The following is an 18147-nucleotide window of genomic DNA, read 5'->3' as shown; positions in this document are numbered from 1 at the left end:
GTCGTTTTGTTGTTTTTGCTTATATCTCAAGTGGACAGAAGTGCAGGTAATTTTATTTTGAAAATCCAGGGGCGGATGTAGTCACTTGCCTTTCACTTCCGTGTCGCCCAACAGGAGCAGAGCCACTTCTCGACGTAAACAGTGGGTGTCCTCCAACATTTGACCACATTTGCAATACTCGCGTGGGTAAATGCCGCACTAACTTAATAAAAAACGTTGACCTGTTATGCATCCATGAAGGTTTGAAACCAGGTCTCATTCTGAGGCTGTTACTTAGTTTAGAGGCTCTGACAAGCTCACAGCTAGTGCTACATGTAGCTATCCAACACTGCTAACAGCTAAACTCTAGCTGCTAACTTCACAGTTTGCTTTCAAGTCAGCTGGTCATTTTTCAGTCAGGTACATCACTGCTATTCGGTAGTTGATCCTATCGTTATGCCTTAAACATGTTATTTTGGGGGGTGGTGATGCCACTTTACATGTGTCTTTGTTTCACCCAGAAAACTGCCAGATGTCTAATAAAGAAGTGAAAGCAGCACTGAAAAGTGCCAGAGAGGCCATAAAAAACAAAGAGTTCAAAGACGCTCTGAAACACTGCAAGGTAAAGCATCTCTGATACACACACACTTACCAAGGAGTATGGTCACTGGTTTGTTGTATAGCTGACTTTGCTCTTTTTCCTTGTGTTTTTAGGCTGTTTTGAAACTTGAGAAGACCAATTATAATGCATGGGTATTCATCGGCTTGGCAGCCAGTGAACTGGAGCAACCAGACCAGGCTCAGACCGCCTATAAAAAAGCTGTGGAGCTGGAGCCCAAGACGCTGCTGGCATGGCAGGTAAGCTGGGGAGATGTAGTGGTTGATGCTTGCAGGTACTTCCAGGCTGTCATGTCACTGCTGTGTTGTTGTGGTGTTGCATATTATACTACGTCTCTCCTTGGCCACAGTAATTATGAACTGTGTTTCTTTAGGGTTTGGCAAATCTTTATGAGAAGACCGATCAGTGGGATTTTCAAGTTGAGCTACCCAACATCTACCAGAAGCTTGTTGAGCTGTATGCAAGGTAACGCATGGAAACACCTCTTCAGGATGTTTCTTAAAACTACACAGGAAGTTGTGATGTATTTACTTTCTCCCAAGTTAACTCAGAACATGCTGTCGCTGTGACTGGTTTAACATTTAATTTGCAATGTTGTTGATTCTCATTATGTTCTCCATTAACAGCTGTGACAAAAATAAATGTTACGAGATGATCAGTAAGCTGTCGGATATCTATCAATCTGAGAAAGAATATTTAAAGGTATGTCATTTAACAGCACATTTTAAAAAAAATACACTGCCTTTTACACATTTGAAATGGATTTGTATGTTTGCACGTAGTTGGCAAAGGTTTGGCTGCAGCTCATTCAGGTGAAGGAGGAAGAGGCTGTGGACAAGAAAGAGTTACTGCAGCTGTGGCAACAGATGACCCAACTCCTCTCAGACTGCCCCAATGAGAAAGAGCAGGACAATGAAACTCAACAGCATGTAAGATGTCTCCAAATGTGGACTTAAACTCAGCAACACGTGTGTTCCTTTTTGTGTATGAAACACGTCGCTACACATTAGAGTCCCTCACCCTCGGTCCACTAGTTTAAATGTTTGTTAATGCTGCTCTTAGTGCAGATGTTTCTACCCCATTTGTCTTTTGGTAACTGTTCTGTTTGTGTTCATCAGTTAATCACAGCATTTGAGAAGGCCATGGTTCTCATGGACCCTGTACCAGGAGAGCAACACAAGAAGGTCTCAGCTGATTATGTCAAATGTCTCTCGAAAGTAAGTGCACCGTATCCGATGTCTATCTCACCACCACAGGACAATTAGAATATGCCCCCTCATGCTTAACCCTGTACAGTTATGTCCTTAATCAGATGCTCATTATGAATCCTCCTTTACTGTAGCTGCCAAAAGATGAACCCAAAATGATAGAGGCATGTGAGTCCATGCTGTCCCTCTACCCCAACCAAAGCTATCCTCTTGAAGTCCTTTGTTCTCACTACCTCAAAACAGGTAACAGACTGTTGTCTTGCTCATTCAATCTAAAATCACAGAATGATCACAGAATACTGATATTCAAGCGTTGGGGGGAATCTTAGGCTTTTGCACTCAGTATCACTCTCAGTACTCGATATGTTTTGTTTGAAGGTGTTCAGAATGAGGACACAGTCAGCTGTTTCTCCCGCCTCCTTGATCTGGCCCCTAACAGTGGATTAGGTCACTTGGGTCTGGGCACCAAAGCACTGCAAGAAGGGAGGTTTAAAGATGCCATTAAGGACCTTACGCAAGGTTAGTTTGTGCATCAACACAAGAACAGATTCTGTTCTCACCTGGACATTTCATACTGAGACATGCACTTTGTTACATATCTGTATTTTAGAATTGTCGTGCTAACTACACACAATATCTCTCTTCTGTTTTACTAGGTTTGAAGAGAATGAGCTCCAGTACAGGATGGTGCAGTCTGGCTGAAGCTCAGTTTAAAATGCAGAGATACTCAGACTGTGCTCTGTCATGCTCCCAAGGTATGTTTAGTCTGCTGTATCACTACGCTATCCAGATGTAATGCTAGTGGAAGTTAATAGGGCCTTACAGACGTCATCTACAGTTTGTTTACAAAAACGATATTTGTGAATGAAATAAAGATGTTTTCCTCCGTCTTCAAAGGGCAGCTATGTTTAGTCCCTGAAGCAGAAGGTGAACTTCCCTGTGTGTCTGGTTTCCATTAGGTCTGACCGTGTGTGCTTCTGGAGACAAGGAGCTGAGGGTCAAACTGCTGAGGATGAAGCTCGAGGCTTTAGTCAGGAGTGGGGGAGACACGGCTGCAGACCAGGCCTTGGAGACATTCTCACAGGTAATTAGAGGTGTAAAAAAAATATTGAAAATATGGAGTAAAGCAAAATGATGTTTTGTGATACTGTATTGATTCTGAAAAAAAAACAATGTTTTAAACAATGACAGTTTTCCTAAAATTAGATTTAAAAAAATCTTAATATATTACAGTATTGCTACATTTAATTGTAACCCCTGTATCATGATGAGCATAGTATTGCTGGATTCTTGCCAATACACAGTCCTACAGGTAATGTGATTAATAATACTCTGTTCATTCAGCATGTTGTATTTTGAATTTTCGTTCTTGGGTATGAAGTAATTCAGCAGTTAAAAGTATTGTTTTTTTTTTATGGGTTCAGTATGAATACATTTAGCAGTTGTAACCTTGGACATACATCCGTCGCACTACATGATATCAAAGTAAATGAATGTTTACTGTTCTTCTTTTTTTAGATCCCAGGAGCTGAAAAAGACCCGGTTCTAGTCGCCCTTAAAGGACGAGCATACCTTAACAAGGGACACGTTGATGAAGCACTCAAGGTTGAAAACCTTTCACCTACTGAACTCTGTCTGTGAAGATGTCCGATCTATTATAACACTTGGTGATAACAGCTTGAGATAGAATGTCGTCCTCTCTTTTACTACAAGGACCAAAAGAAAGGATCTCTTGTATTAGACACAAGATATATTGATACGTGTTAAACGAATGTGTCTTCTGTAGACGTCATCAGAGCTGGTGGCCTCTAACCCTAATCTGGCTCAGGGGTTTGTACTGAGAGGATTGGCACAGTCGGCTCAGGGCCAGCAGCAGCTGGCAGAGGAGAGGTAAAAACTGGTGTGTGTGTGTGTGTGTGTGTGTGTGTGTGTGTGTGTGTGTGTGTGTGTGTGTGTGTGTGTGTGTGTGTGTGTGTGTGTGTGTGTGTGTGTGTGTGTGTGTGTGTGTGTGAGATTTTAATCTGTGGCCATGCATTCTCTTAAAGGGTCAGTTTGTAGCATCATGGGGGATCTATAGGCAGAAATGGAATATAATATCTATGTTTATGTGACCTGAAACTAAAATCGCTGTGTTTAGCTTAGCATGAGCCCTTCATATCTACATAGAGAGTGGATCCTCTTCACGGAGTCCGCTGTGTTGCACCGCCATGTTTCTACAGTAGCCCAGGACGGACAAACCAGACACTGGCTTTAGCGAGAGACTTTTTAGCGTTTTTCTGGTCCCTGAAGGTCATCACAGTTTAGTTTAGTTGGTTGCAATCTGCAACCACACTACTAGATAGATGCCACTAAGTCCTGCACACTGTCCCTTTTAAACCTAGCTACAACCAAACAGTCAATTTGTGTGGTTCAAAAAAGTGAATTCTCCGAGGTGAACTTTTCTCGATTGCTCCTCTGTCGTTTAGTTTCCTGAAGGCGGCGAGCCAGAGCCCAGACTGTGGAGAGTATTATTTCTTGCTGGGGCGACTCTACTGGGACATGGGAGAAGAGACCCGAAAAGACAGAAGCAAAGTCCATACACATTTGCTCAAGGTTAGTACAATTATTATTGACATTTTTACATTTTTGGCAGGGTATTTTTAATTATATATATTCATTAAAAAAGCGAATGCAATCTCTAAAATATTGATGGTTCGGTCTATGAAAGATTAGTGTTAAAAGGCTTAACTTAACTTTCACCCTTGTGAAATGTCACAGTATGGTTATTATTGTCAAGTGTGGTGCTGAATGGCATCTTAGTTTGAACGTTTCATTTGTCCATTTCAGGCTGCGAAGTTAGACCCACACCTCGGTTGTGTATTCCGCTACCTTGGGCATTACTACCGCCATGTGGCAAATGATCACGGCCGCTCACGAGGATGCTATAAGAAGGCCTTTGAGATGGACAACGATGATGCTGAGTCTGGAGCGGCCTCCGTGGATCTCAGTATGGAGCAGGACGACATGGTGAGTGGACTTGTTGGCGATCAGACACAAACGCCAAAGCTGCAGTGTTCAAATTGTCATGATGTGGCGTTGGCACTTTGTTGTGGTGTTTCCTTACAGGTGCATCTCTTTAGTCTTGACCCTCCCCCCCCTCTTTTCCCCCTATCCTCCTTTTTTTATTCTCCAATCCTTTTTCCCCAAATGCCATAGGACACTGCTTTAGCAATACTTCAGTCAGTGATTGAAAAAGCCACTCCAGGCTCAGCCAAATGGGCTTGGATGAGGCGGGGGCTGTACTACCTAAAGATCGGCGATAATCAACAAGCTGTAGAGGAGTAAGAGTTTCAAATCTCAGACAGTGATTATTTTACTAAGTCTTTATCATTTGTATTATTAGAATGCGAGCATTGACCATCTAATTTATGTTTAAAGTCTGCAGGCAGCTCTGAGAGCAGATCCAGAGGACTGGGTGTGTTGGGAGTGTTTAGGCGAGGCCTACTTAAACCGCCGGAGTTTCACAGCCGCCCTGAAGGCCTTCGGTAAGGCCCATCAGCTTCAACCCTCCTCCATCTACAGTGTCTACCAGACTGCTGCTATCAAACAGACCCTGGGCAAGTTCAAAGAGGCTGTCGCAGAGTACTTGCAGATCACAGTGCAGCAGGACTATGTGCCCGCCCTTAAAGGTTGGTGTTTGCATTAATGTATCCAAGACCGTGCCTTTGTTTTAATGGTATGCATTTTAGTGCATACCATGCATACCTCGTATATCTGAATATGGGCATTTAATCAGATTGTTGTGATCTGTTCAGGTCTTGGGGAGTGCCAGCTGTCTCTGGCAAAATGTTTAATGGAAGACTGCAGAGATGGGGGAGCCATTGACCTCATTCAGCAAGCCATACAGAACCTCTTCAGGTAATGACTAGACATTAGTTTAATCTGTAAATCATAAAATTAAATCAGGCTTTGTCCGCAATTCATTTCATTTCAGTGTCACACAGACTCTTTGTCTGATTTTTATTGATTCATCATTTCACATTTCTTTGCTCTTCAGAGCTGTGGAGATACGTCCAGACCTGTCCTGTTTGTGGAAGCTGCTGGGAGACGCTTGCACCGCAGTCAGCACCGTGTCCACAAACAGTGCTCGAGTTTTAGTGCCAGCCCCACTGGCTGGTTTAGACCCCAACACCCAGAGCCACACACTGAACCAGGCCCAGACACTCAAAGTTGGTGAGAGGTAAGACTACAAACAGACATAGATGCACATACCATTGCTACTCTGTCAAATCAGCCATTTATAATGAACTAATGGCCTAGCATAGAATCTGAACATTAAGTGCATGTTTTTGTCTGCAGGTGTTATGCCCGTGCTTTGAAGCAGATGTCTGAGGTCCCCAGCCTTTGGAATGACCTAGGACTCAACTATTACCGTCAGTCCAGCCTATGCTGCTCAACAGAGGACGACCAGAACGCTCCATCGCTGCTTCTGGAGAAGGCCCAGCAGGTATTTCACGCAGTCCTGCAGTTTTGCATTGTTTCCTCCCAGAGGTGGTATTTTTAAGAGTTTTTTTTTTTTTGGTCTCTCTTTTCAGTGTTTAAAAAAAGCTATCATGATGGACAGTGGGAACTATAGCTACTGGAATGCCCTGGGAGTGATTTCCATGAGCAAAGGTAATAATATATTAGTTAATGAACAATACGCCACCTCAGTCATGTTAACAAGAGCGGTCTATCCCATTGAGTGTATAGATTGACAATGTGTACTTGACCCATCAATATTGCATTGGTCAAAAAACAAGTGCGGTATTGACTGAGTCCTCTAACTAGATTAATTTATTCTATGTGGGATTGTTGCTCTCGTTGCTCTGCCCTCGGAAATTAGTGCAAAGTTCCATGAGTTAGCATCCCAGCCACGGAAAATTCAGGATCACATATCATCAATGTCTTAAGGCTTTCCTTACAATTTTTTTTGTTTTTTTAAATCTAAGTAGGCGGAGCTTAATGGTCCAATTGGCTTTGTTGTAGAGCAGATGGAGCTGGACATGTGTGTTGAATTTAAAGTCAACCGACATACGGGTTTAGGGGCGTGGCCTTTCAAACAGCTAGGGGGCGCTAGCGGGTCATTTTGTCATACCCGAGCATGGGACCCATAACATATCAAATCTTTCGCCAGTCCTGAAACGCCTGCCAAATTTGGTGAGTTTTTGAGTATGATAAAGGCCTCAAAAATGGGATTCCATGCGTGAAATACTAATAATTCTAGCGAAGTCAATAGGGCCTTTGCGGGCCCTAATTATATATGTAAATGTCACTTTCTTTCTGTTCAGGTCTTGAGAACTTCGCTCTGGCTCAACATTGCTTCATCAAGTCCATACAAGTTGAACCAAATGTATGTAATGCACATTTGTTCAGGTGATGAATACTATTTTCAGAAACTATTCTGAAGTTCTTATGGGACTTTTTAATATTTTGTTACAGAATGTTGTTGCTTGGACCAACCTTGGTACCCTGTATTTGAAGAACGACAATATCGAGGTTTGTGTGTGTGATACATTTTTTTAATATATGTTTACATAGTTGGTTGACGTTTTCTTTGTTAAAGTTCGGTCTTATTTTCTTAGCTTGCACACAAGGCCTTCAAGATTGCCCAGTCGCTGGAGCCACTCTATGTCAACTGCTGGCTTGGACAGGTACAAAGACATCATATGGCAATCTTTCACGGTCACTCGATCATGTCAAGGAAATGGACGCTTGGAAATAATTGTGTCCACGATTAAAGGAAGAGTGCGTAGCATTTAGGGAAATCTGATGACAGAAATGAAAACTGTTATTAATAAGTATGTCTAAACCCCTCACAATAAGAATTGTGTTGTCGTTACCTTAGAATGAGCAGTTTACGTCTACATACAGAGGGGATCTTTTCACATAGTCCGCTATGTTGCACCGCCATGTTTCTACAGTTTCCCAAAACGTTACTATGTTCTTGGCTAATATCAACTGTTATTTGATTGTTGGTCAGTACATACTTGAAATACATATTAAAATGTTTTGATTAGACTAAAATAATAATAAAACACTTGATGAATTTCTGTCTTTGACCCTGTTGATCTGTCCAAATGATAGTTTTGTCCCTCTGTCCTCTCACCAGGCGCTGATAGCAGAGAGAGTGGGAAGCTATGACACCATGGATCTTTTCAGGCACACCACTGAACTCAGCACACATGTGCGTGAACTCCCAAAATCACTGGGGTTGCTTTTGTAATACTCACTCATTAGCTGACATATAACAGTTTAATCTTTGCTTCAACTGCTTCTTTTCAGCTTTTTGCTACTACAAGCAAGTGATTAATCAATGTGTATTCTGCCTTTCTCTGCTTTTTTTCCCCCTCTCTCCATCTCTGTACCTCTCCTCTTTCCCTGGTAGATGGAGGGAGTGAAAGGTTATGCCTACTGGGTGTGTTCCACTCTGCTGGATAAGAGCAACAGAGACTCTGAACTTTACCGCTACAACATAGTCCAGATGAATGCCATCTCTGCTGCTCAGGTGGCACTCAGCAAGTACACAGGTACAGCATCGTATTTGTGTGTTGATGTCCCTTGGAAGCATTTGGGGGGTGATGTGCGACTAGAGCCTGTTGTTTTGTGACATGAAGTTTCTTTTGCCTCCCTCCCAGAGAGGATCCAGTCTGACCCTGATGCCTTCATTATGCTCGGTTTCCTGAATGAGCATCTGCAGCTGAAGAGGCAGGCCTTAACGGCTTACAGAAGGTGCCTGAATCACACTGACCGACTCTAAAGGCTCACAGTTGAGGCAGTGTACCAAGAAAAGAACGAGAGACAACATATTTGAATCACCTTTCTTACTCTTAACTCTCTTTCCTCAGAGCCGTTGAACTGCTTAAGTCCATGTCCTCGACCGAAGAGCTGGCCTTTGCTCTGGGCAGCTACGGACGTGCTTTGTGGTAACGACCAGCTTTCTTATTACCGTGTACTTAAACCATCTTTGATAATACTTACAAAATACCCCTAAATCCATTCTTTGTATGTCCCACTGTGTCTTTTGCAGCACCTCAGGTCAGTCAGAGGAGGCGGTGCGTGTTTATAATTCCACTCCACTGCAGGAGCTCAGTGATCTGGCTGGGCTGGCTCTTGCCTACTGCAGGGCAGGACTCATCCCAGAGAGCATCAAAAGTGAGCACTGAAATCACAGATTGTGCACGTGTTCATTAAGAGTGAATGTGACTCAACGGTTTTGTGTGTATTGTAGCCTATGAACGTGCTTCGGCTGTGGCTTCCACTGAGAAGGAGAAGGCTTACATCTTGACAGCTCTGGCGCTGCTTCAGCACCGGCAGGGTAACCTAGACTCAGCCAAGACTCTGCTGTTTAAATGGTGAGTCCACATTGTTGTATGGACCGTACCGGTGGTTCTGTAATAATAGTACTTGTAGCTAAAAGTACGTATTTCTGTGCTTTCTGCCTCAACAGCTCGATGTTAAAGGAGCCAATCTCAGAGTCTCTGCTGTGTTTGTGTGCCCTGGGGTTAGTCCACAGCGATGCTACACTAGCTGCTGCTGCCCTCACTGAGTTGCTAAAGCAAGGTTCAGTCTCTGTGAGTGTTATAGAGCAGCGATGTCTCCTCACCTGCGCCTTGCTCGCCCTGCAGGGCAACTACAGCGCGGTGCAAAGAGAGGCTTCCAGAGCTATACACAGGTAAAATAAACCTAAGTGCTGTGCCCTACAATGCCCTAATTTCACTTTTTGTGAAGCAACATATTATACACATATTAATTATTTTTTATGGGAAAAAGCCTATACATGAGGTACAAATTGAACAAAGGTTCCTTCTGTGTTATTTACAGCAATCCTGGAAACCCATCCCTCTGGGCCCTGCTGTCCAGGCTGGTACCACAATACTACCCCAAGAAGGCTAATGTAAGGCTGCATGCACACACACAAACGTTACACACATCCCAAGCACAAACACAGGAAATCTGTTGCACACATTTAACTGAGCAGCCTCATCAACGTGTGCTGCAGTGCTGCTGGACGGTTAGAAAGGAAGGGGGTCATGGTTTTGTCTGCTGTGTATTGCAGGGAGGCGCGATGGCTGGTCATGTTGCCGGTCTCTCCAGTATGACCCAAGGAAAGGTGAGAGACGGACTGTATATTTATGCTTTCTACACGTTCTTTAACCTCAGCGCCATTATATATCGATGTTAAAGTTGGTATATCTGCCACAGTGTTTGTATGTGAATCTGATCTGTTGTAACGTTTGTGTCCTGCAGAGGGCGTTGTTGTACAGTGGAGTGAACCAGCTGGCTAGTGGGAGACACTCTGGAGAGGACAGTCACAGGAATGCACTGAAGACTATGCAGAGAGCTGTGATGCTCTGTCCTGGTATAAACACACACACACATGAAGGCCTTAAACTACCTCACAAAAATCTTGTTCATGTTTATCCCTATTCTCTAAATGTAAATCTACCTTACACCTACCAAAGCAATACTGTGCAACGTCCGAGTGATCTCAATCCCCACTCTTCTCTCTACTTTCAGATGATCCAGCAACGTGGGCAGGATTAATGGCTGCCTGTCACACAGAAAATACTTCCTGTTATCATTCAGGTTCTGCTCCTAGCAGACGAGGACTGGAGCAAACACTCATGTCAGTGGTTTCTGAGAAAGGTGTGTCCATTGGCCTGCTTCTCTCTGTGTGTGTGTGTGTGTGTGTGTGTGTGTGTGTGTGTGTGTGTGTGTGTGTGTGTGTGTGTGTGTGTGTGTGTGTGTGTGTGTGTGTGTGTGTGTGTGTGTGTGTGTGTGTGTGTGTGTGTGTGTGTGTGTGTGTGTGTGTGTTTTATGGTCTTTACAATTTTGTGTGTGTGTTTGAGTGTATAACAGACACTTTTCTGTATCCCAGTGCACAACGTGGAGGAGATCGAGCGCCCCCTGGCCCAGGCTCTTGAAGGCTGGGTACTAAAACAGGCGGTGACTGGTCTCATGTTGGGGGGACAGCTGGAGCAGGCTGGAGCCCTCTGCTCACAGGTGGGATACAAACACACAACCTCACACACAACCTCAATATCATTATCTGATTTGCTTCAGACAGAAATTAACACGGGGGAAGTCATACAAGTTGCATGTGGGGCCTCCTCTTTCCATTGCTGGGTTCCTCATGCTCTGCCTGCTTTGTTTCAGGTGCTCAATGTTTCTCCAGAGCACCCGGCAGTGATGCTGTCACTGAGACAGGTGCAGTGTCAGCGCCTCCTACTGGCCGGCGGTGGTACTGTGCTCCCAGACTCTGTGCTGGAGCAACTCCACAACACGGTGTTGATGAACCCCACCAACCCTGGGGCGTGGCATGTAAGTGGACACTCGCATCCAATTCAATACCAATATTTGATTGCAGTAACTTAATGAAAAGCTTTTAGTCTGTCACTTTAAGCGTCAGCTGTTTAATACGATAAACTCTTGTTACATAGCGAGGCTTGAAAATATTATCATTGTCTGCTCTGTACAAACATAGACCAGTTACATAAGTCCTTTCTGAATCAACACGCAGTCGACCGTTTTATTGTAAAATTTTTACCTCTTTCTTTTTTTATTCTTCTAATCTATCTGCAAATCTTTATCTCACATTGCCTCAAACAATCTCTTCTCCGCCCCTCTCCCTTCCTTCCCCTCTCCTATTTCCTCTGCCCCCACATCCTGCTCTAAATCTCACACTCTCACCTCCACTCCCACTCATTCTTGATTTCCAATCGCTGTCCTATTCTCCCCCCCCCCCCCCCCAGTGGTTGGCTGAGGTGTTTCGTAGCCAGGGCCTGCTGGTTCAGGCCGTCATGGCCTACAGGCAGAGTCTGCAGCTCGCCTCACAGCTCGGCCTGCACAGCAGCCAGGTGGCCAGCCTGCTCCGACTAGCGCTGCTAGCTCTCGGAAACTGTATGGTGAGTTCCTGCGTAGGCTGTGACATGGATCTAGATCCAAAATATAAGGTGATAAAGTACAGCTATTACAGCACAACTATCTGAGACATCGACATCCCCTGTCAGTGGGCAGAAAGTGGGTTGGCGAGATGAAAGATGGGTGAATATCCAGCAGAATTTGATCAGCAACCAGAGCCAAGTGGAAATACAACCAAGCCAAGAAGCTTCCTTTTGTGATTTATCTGAGGGGATGAGGTTTTTCATTCCACTTCTCAAAGTACAGCAACTCCCAATACAAGTCTTTTTTTTTTTTTTTTTAGCAACAATATGGTTCAACACATCACAAGTTTAGTAGAGGAATAACGCGTCTCTTTGCTCGTTTTATTCTTAACTTTGTGTGATCTGACCCCTCAGGCGGGTGTCCCAGGAAATGAATGGACGGACATGATACTAGAAGCCACCACTGAAGTCTTGAAGCTGGGTTCATCTCCTGTGGCCCTCCTCTTCCAGGCCCTGCTCCAGTACAGGACCAAGATGGCTGCCAGGTCAGTGATTCTCACCGTGTTCTGTTTCAACTGCAGCAGCTAGCAGCCACACGAGTGTTGCAGGTGTGTGGGTCGTCCTTCGTAGATATGAAAAAACTATTTCATCCCATCGGCTTGTAAGTGAAATATATAATCTAAAGTGATTAAATGACTCAGAACATACCTGAAACTTCAGATGTATGCCCCCCCCATCTGTCTTTCCAAGATGTTGCTACTTTTGAAACTGCAGAGCAATTTACAAAGCAACACGTTCCAGCCCGGACACAATAGCCTTCTGTCAGTAGCTCACAGTTCTGCCAGGAGGCTTAATCAGAATGTTCTATTCATCAGAGAGCTGAGGAGAACCATTGTGCCGATCATCAACTGGAGCATTTCTTTGAGAGATGCTGCCCTGTGCCAAGCATAATTGCAATATTAAAGGCCCTTTCATGCCTGAGACATGTTTCATTTTATCATATATAAAACGGAGAGAAATGGTTATAGATTCAGACAGAAGTACATTGGGGCCAGCTCCTTTCAGCTAGACAACAAACCAGATCAGCGTCCGTCCCATTCCATTTGTTTTTAAGAGCAAATTAGCACAAGTGTCGTTTACATCAACACAAGGCCGCACAATTAGCAACACTCGCGCATGTTTCTTCCCATTTAATTCACACGGTCCACTTCTAAATGTTTGCTCGGCGTGTATGAGACATCCAGAGAATGAAATTGAAGTGATTTTGGTTAACGAGTAACGCGGCTCATGTTATACCTTTTTTGCCCATTTCTGCCTGTGCCTTCTGCAGGGAAACGAGGCGTTTGTTGGAGAGGCTGGTTTACTCTCCAGACGTCCCCGTGACAGTGGTGCAAGTGTCCAGCTGGTACCTCCTCAGACACCTGCATGCCAAAAACGACCAGGAACTAATCAATGTGAGCACACAGCTGCCTCACCGCTGCCCTGGCACTAGATCTAATCATTTCTTGTGGAAAAATGTATTAATTTGAAGTGCCAATTACCCAACATGACTTCTTTGGAAAAAGACTAAGACACTGAAACTAGTCTGCCTTGCATTTTTTTTAACTGTCAACTGTGATAGTGATCATATTTTCTCCTCTTTTTATTTTTGCAGGTCCTTTTGCAGCATGCCAAACTGAATGGAGATAAAAGACTGCTGGAGTTTCATACACTGCTTGCCTCTTCTTCATCCTGAGTCTACAGATGCATCACTATGAAATCATGGAGCTTAGCGGGCTTATACATAAACTGAAATAATCACTTTTCTGGGTCTCTTCACCACATAAGAAATCTTATCAAACTGGACATTATGGGTCTCATATCATGATATTTATTGTTTTACATTTCTTTACATACAGATTGAAAGAAATTAAATCAATTCAGCAAATCAAAATCATGAGTGTTTTCACATATTATGTCAAATGGGATTCGCACAAAGTAACTAAGTAACTATGTCACTATGTCCACATTCAGGCTGAAATAAAGGATTGATCTTGATCAATACAAAAATATTGTTTCATTTTGATTGCATCCGAACGCATATTGATCCGTCAATATAACAAGAATGGAGTATAAAGTAGATCATTATAGTATGAAAAGTAGTAGAAGATGTACAGCAGTATTTATTGTAACATGTTGCACCAATTACAGTTAACTATTGATAGTTCGTTTGTGAAAAAGGAAAAGAAAGTAACGGAAGGACAAGTGAGAATTGTTTCAAAAGTATAATTACACCCTGAGCTGTGAATTGTTACTCTTTGGTCAACTTGAGCTTTTTTTCAGGCCCTTACTCCGTCTCAGAGGCTGGCCGGACACACACATGCTTAGACATGAGAGTGCAGATGTTTTGCCCACAGCCCCAACATGGTTGCTTGATGTGTGGAGAACCCTGCTGTGTCTTCCTCTTACACAGTGAACACACAACCACAGCACCACCAAGATGTGACGTTGCACTGCCAGGATTTCTTAGACTATTAGCTACAAGCTGCTTAAGCTCGGTCAGGATGGCGTCTGGTGCTTTTCCAATGCCCATGACCGTCACTCTTTTGGGGTCAAACACACAATCCTCCTCTAGGCCACTGGGCACGGCTAGCATGCCACAGTTGGGGGGTACCCAGGCAGTGTCGTAGCCCTGCGTGCTCCAGGTGTACTGCATAGGATGGTTGTCCTTGTCAATACGCTTGACGCGGCCAACGCGCACACTTAACTTAAGGACCACACGGTCTGAAGGGGGACTTTTCAATGGATAACGATCCGCTTTGTTCTTATCACGACTGACGTACACTCCATTTCCCAACATGCCACCCGATGACTGCTGAAAGCCATTGGCAATGATGTTCCGTGCATTGGCCTCGCTGGTCCCGTGGTACATGGTGTAGACGCCTCTGTCTTTGGGCTCCTGAGACTCCCCCAGCTCCACACGAGGAGAGTCATCATCGTAGGTCACCTCCCAGCCAAAGAAGGGCAGTGACATCTTGTTTTGACAAGGGATGATGTTCAAGAGCAGCAGCCCTGTGAGAAATTCATACAAAGATGACATCATGGTATAACAGATCTGAGAGTATTTTGGTACATAACATTAGATACTATATCTAAATACTATAGGATGCCATTTTTTTTAATCCTTAGCAAGTACGAGTTAACCCTTTAAGTTACCTAGGCTATTGCTAACCTTAATAAAAACGTTTGCTATACTAATATGGAAAGGAAAGGCTTAGTAAGACAAACAGCTACGTCAACGTTACCTGAACGAATATCGGTTACATTTGCAGGAAACCAAATTCGTATTAATCCAATTTACGTTTTTACGTTAGAATGTGGTGAGACATTTCCAATTTATGTCAACATTTTTACGTGAGTAAAACGACGGACGTTGACTGACTTCTTTGTTAACATTTGAGTTAAAAGTATCGTACTGCTCATGATCAACGTTATCGCGTCAAATCTAATGAGTTATAATGTCGTTTAAGCTTTAACTTACCGTCAGCGAGGAGTTGTTTACTCTTTATGAGTTCACCAAGTTTTACTTTCAGTTCAGTAGAAATGATTTACATATGTCTTTCTTCCATCTGTATTTACTGTAGCGTTGATATATACCTAAAGATGATCAGCCGTGTACCTATGGCCGGTTAGCTCAGTTGGTTAGAGCGTGGTGCTAATAACGCCAAGGTCGCGGGTTCGATCCCCGTACTGGCCACGATATTATTTTGTCCCGTTGACATTATATTGAGTATCACTTGAGTTTTTAAGCTTTTTATCATTGATATAGAACTGAATCAATGCTTTTGTACTGTATTACATTTCCTGTCAGCTGCATGCTTTTCAAGGAGGCTGAATTGTCAACTGGGCAAGAGCCACTACTCCCAGGTTCACTGTGTATTTTAACAAATACTTTATACCAGCTGACATGTTAAGAACCTTGAGGTGGTTGCTGCTTTATTAGCCCACTGTACTATATCATCTAGAGGCCCTGACTTGAAGAGGGGCCCACCCCAGTGTCTCAATCTAGCCTTCAAGAGCTCAATTATCTCAGAGGATGTTGTGCTTACATGGTGCAGATTCTTAGTCAAGAAAATTTCAGGGCAGGTAGTATTCCAGCAGAGGAATACTGTATTAAGTATACAGAGTCCAAAGGGGGAGGACAGGGGTGTGTGCCCAAAAGCTAATCGGGTCATGGTGATGATGTGGGGAACAAGTAAAGCTGTTCTCCTTTTCCTTCTTGTATAACATATAGTAGTGGTGTCAGAACAAGGCCTTTACATTGTGTAACTCCTATCGTTTTGCCCTTGGAAATTAAATTACACACATGTTTGTGTCATGTAAAGTGTAAAACCTGGCATGTCTGTCTCCCTGTAGCACATGAATAAGAAACTAAGCAGTGCCACTTGTTACTAACTTGTCTGTTAAGCTTTCACCACAGCTTTGATTTAAATTATCTTATCTTTATTGCATGTCCTTTTGAAACGTGCAAAAATGCATGTTTCATTCCGTTCAACTGTTTACTAGTCCTGCACATGCAGCTTTTTATAACAGCAAAAGTATGTAATTGTGAAACTAGGACAAAGACATAATGGGTCTGATAGTATAGCAATGACATTTATTGGCTTTAGTTCTGTCACTTCAGTCACATATTTCAAGATTTAAATCATGTATGTCCACTGTCAGACAGTGGAAAAATTAATTTTGCATTGAACGTGATCATAATGCATGCTGATCAGAGTATACAAAGCTAGTGTAGTAAAAATAACAGCGATGGTTCACTATATACTAATACGTATTTGTAGATCATTTACAAAGAGCCCCAAAACATGTCCAGCAGCATTAAACATGTTGCACCTATTACAGTTATTGTTTTATGTAAGGAAACCAAATGTATGACAACATCCTGAATTTTTTACAACTGTTTTTCTAATCTATATCATCTTCCCTCGCCCCCAGTCAGGGTTTGGCTGGACACACATGCTTGGACATGAGAAGGCAGATGTTTTGCCCACACTCCCAGCACTGTTGCTTGATGTGTGGAGAGCCCTGCTGGGTCTTCCTCTTACACAGCGAACACACATCTGCAGCACCAGCGCCACCTAGTCCCGGTTTTCCGGACGTCTTTGAAAGAAGCTGTTGAAGTTCCTTCTGTATGGTGGCGTTCGGTGCCTTTGCGATGCGTGCCACCGTCACTCTTTTGGGGTCAAACACGCAATCCTCCTCTAGGCCACTGCGCACAGATGTCATGCCACAGTTGGGGGGTACCCAGGCAGTGTCGTAGCCATTCGTGTGCCAGGTGTACTGCATGGGATGGTTGTCCTTGTCGATACGCTTGACACGGCCAACGCGCACATGCAACACAAACACCACGCGGTCTGTAATGCTACTGTTCAATGGATAATGAGCCGCCTTTTTTATGTTACGACTGACATAGACGCCCATTCCCAGCATGCCAGTCGATGACGGTTTAAAACCATTGGCGAGGATGAGCCTTGCGCTGGCAACACTGGTCCCGTGGTACATGGTGTAGACGCCCCGGTTTCGTGGTCTCTGGGACGCCTCCAGCTCCACGCCAGAAGCACCATCGTCGACCACCTCCCAGCCAGAGAACTGCACTGACATCCTGATTTAGAGATGTGGATGATAGGGGATGTTGTCCTGGGAAGTTCTACAGTTCGGGGAGAAATGAATACAGCAATGTGTCATCATGGTATTATTATACTTAACAGAGACAAGTAGAAACATTTGATTGGCTCAGACCTTTCTGTGGTGCACTGCATTTATTTCTGAAGTTGTCTTAATGTCTGTCCATGTTTTACTTAAAGCACTTCTAATAGCCTTGTTGTTGAGAGGTGCTTTGGCAATGAACTGGCCTTTCTTTGTGTCTTTTGTTGCTTTCACACTGAATCACCTGTTTGGCTCGTTTGTCAGAAGTCTGTTCATCTTGTACAAGGTGCTTTGTTGTCTCAATAAATGTTGCTAACTTGAATCTTGATAGCCTTAGTTTCTCTTATTCGGTTACTGTTCCTTCTTTCATAAGATAGATAGATAGATACTTTATTCATCCCGCAAGGGGAAATTTGTTCGCTACAGCAGCAAAAACATCCTTTCAACTAGATTTCAACGTTATGGCGATCATGGCCTACTTGTTATAACTTACATAATCGTACAGTTGCAGTCCGTGTGTCCGAAAAGTACATATGAATCAAATAAAACACAAGATGATTATACACCCTAACCTGTGTCTAAACTAAACTCTATGACTCTATCTTCTACTTTGTCATGACCACCCTGGCTATTTCATTGACTTAGCATTTCAACGTTAAAACATTGAGACCTTACCGTTAGTAAGCAGGCGCTCCCTGTTTGCTCAGTTTTACTTTCTGTTCGTTAGGTTTCATTTACCCTTCTGATT

The 18147-nt window shown here is 43.5% G+C and overlaps 2 protein-coding genes and 1 non-coding gene across 5 annotated transcripts; 2 read left to right on the top strand and 1 right to left on the bottom strand.

Moving 5' to 3' along the window:
* The first annotated feature begins 76 nt into the window (after window positions 1-76).
* skic3 (SKI3 subunit of superkiller complex) lies at window positions 77-13760 on the top strand. 3 transcript variants are annotated; one of them, XM_076104372.1, is made up of 41 exons: window positions 77-141; window positions 501-601; window positions 694-837; window positions 972-1063; window positions 1225-1300; window positions 1381-1527; window positions 1717-1815; window positions 1941-2049; window positions 2185-2325; window positions 2463-2561; window positions 2766-2890; window positions 3325-3411; window positions 3593-3696; window positions 4272-4398; window positions 4633-4812; window positions 5002-5126; window positions 5224-5474; window positions 5601-5703; window positions 5843-6025; window positions 6145-6292; window positions 6381-6459; window positions 7116-7177; window positions 7267-7323; window positions 7410-7478; window positions 7937-8011; window positions 8213-8354; window positions 8463-8556; window positions 8673-8750; window positions 8855-8979; window positions 9056-9179; window positions 9275-9499; window positions 9649-9721; window positions 9884-9937; window positions 10075-10186; window positions 10345-10473; window positions 10706-10830; window positions 10984-11148; window positions 11580-11732; window positions 12126-12256; window positions 13042-13165; window positions 13366-13760. In XM_076104372.1, exons 2-41 carry the CDS (start codon window positions 512-514, stop codon window positions 13444-13446), a joined length of 4707 nt encoding a protein of 1568 aa, XP_075960487.1. In that variant the 5' UTR covers window positions 77-141; window positions 501-511; the 3' UTR covers window positions 13447-13760. The 3 variants fall into 3 exon arrangements, with proteins under 3 accessions (XP_075960487.1, XP_075960488.1, XP_075960489.1); XM_076104373.1 differs by having other exon boundaries at window positions 118-182; XM_076104374.1 differs by lacking the exon at window positions 77-141 and adding an exon at window positions 145-186.
* Window positions 13559-18133, bottom strand: LOC142964578 (uncharacterized). Its single transcript, XM_076104974.1, has 3 exons — window positions 18075-18133; window positions 16691-17400; window positions 13559-14762 (listed from the first exon to the last, which is right to left on the bottom strand). Exons 2-3 carry the CDS (start codon window positions 17352-17354, stop codon window positions 14038-14040), a joined length of 1389 nt encoding a protein of 462 aa, XP_075961089.1. The 5' UTR covers window positions 17355-17400; window positions 18075-18133; the 3' UTR covers window positions 13559-14037.
* On the top strand, window positions 15374-15447 carry trnai-aau (transfer RNA isoleucine (anticodon AAU)). The gene has a single exon. It is a non-coding gene; the product is annotated as a tRNA-Ile (tRNA).
* Window positions 18134-18147: the final 14 nt, after the last annotated feature.

The sequence above is a fragment of the Anarhichas minor genome, unplaced genomic scaffold, assembly GCF_050575085.1.
Source record: "Anarhichas minor isolate MPS153535 unplaced genomic scaffold, ASM5057508v1 ptg000030l, whole genome shotgun sequence".
NCBI classification, from domain to species: Eukaryota; Metazoa; Chordata; class Actinopteri; order Perciformes; family Anarhichadidae; genus Anarhichas; species Anarhichas minor.
The sequence above is the reverse complement of the archived record's forward strand: the minus strand, read 5'-3'. Positions and strand labels throughout refer to the sequence as shown.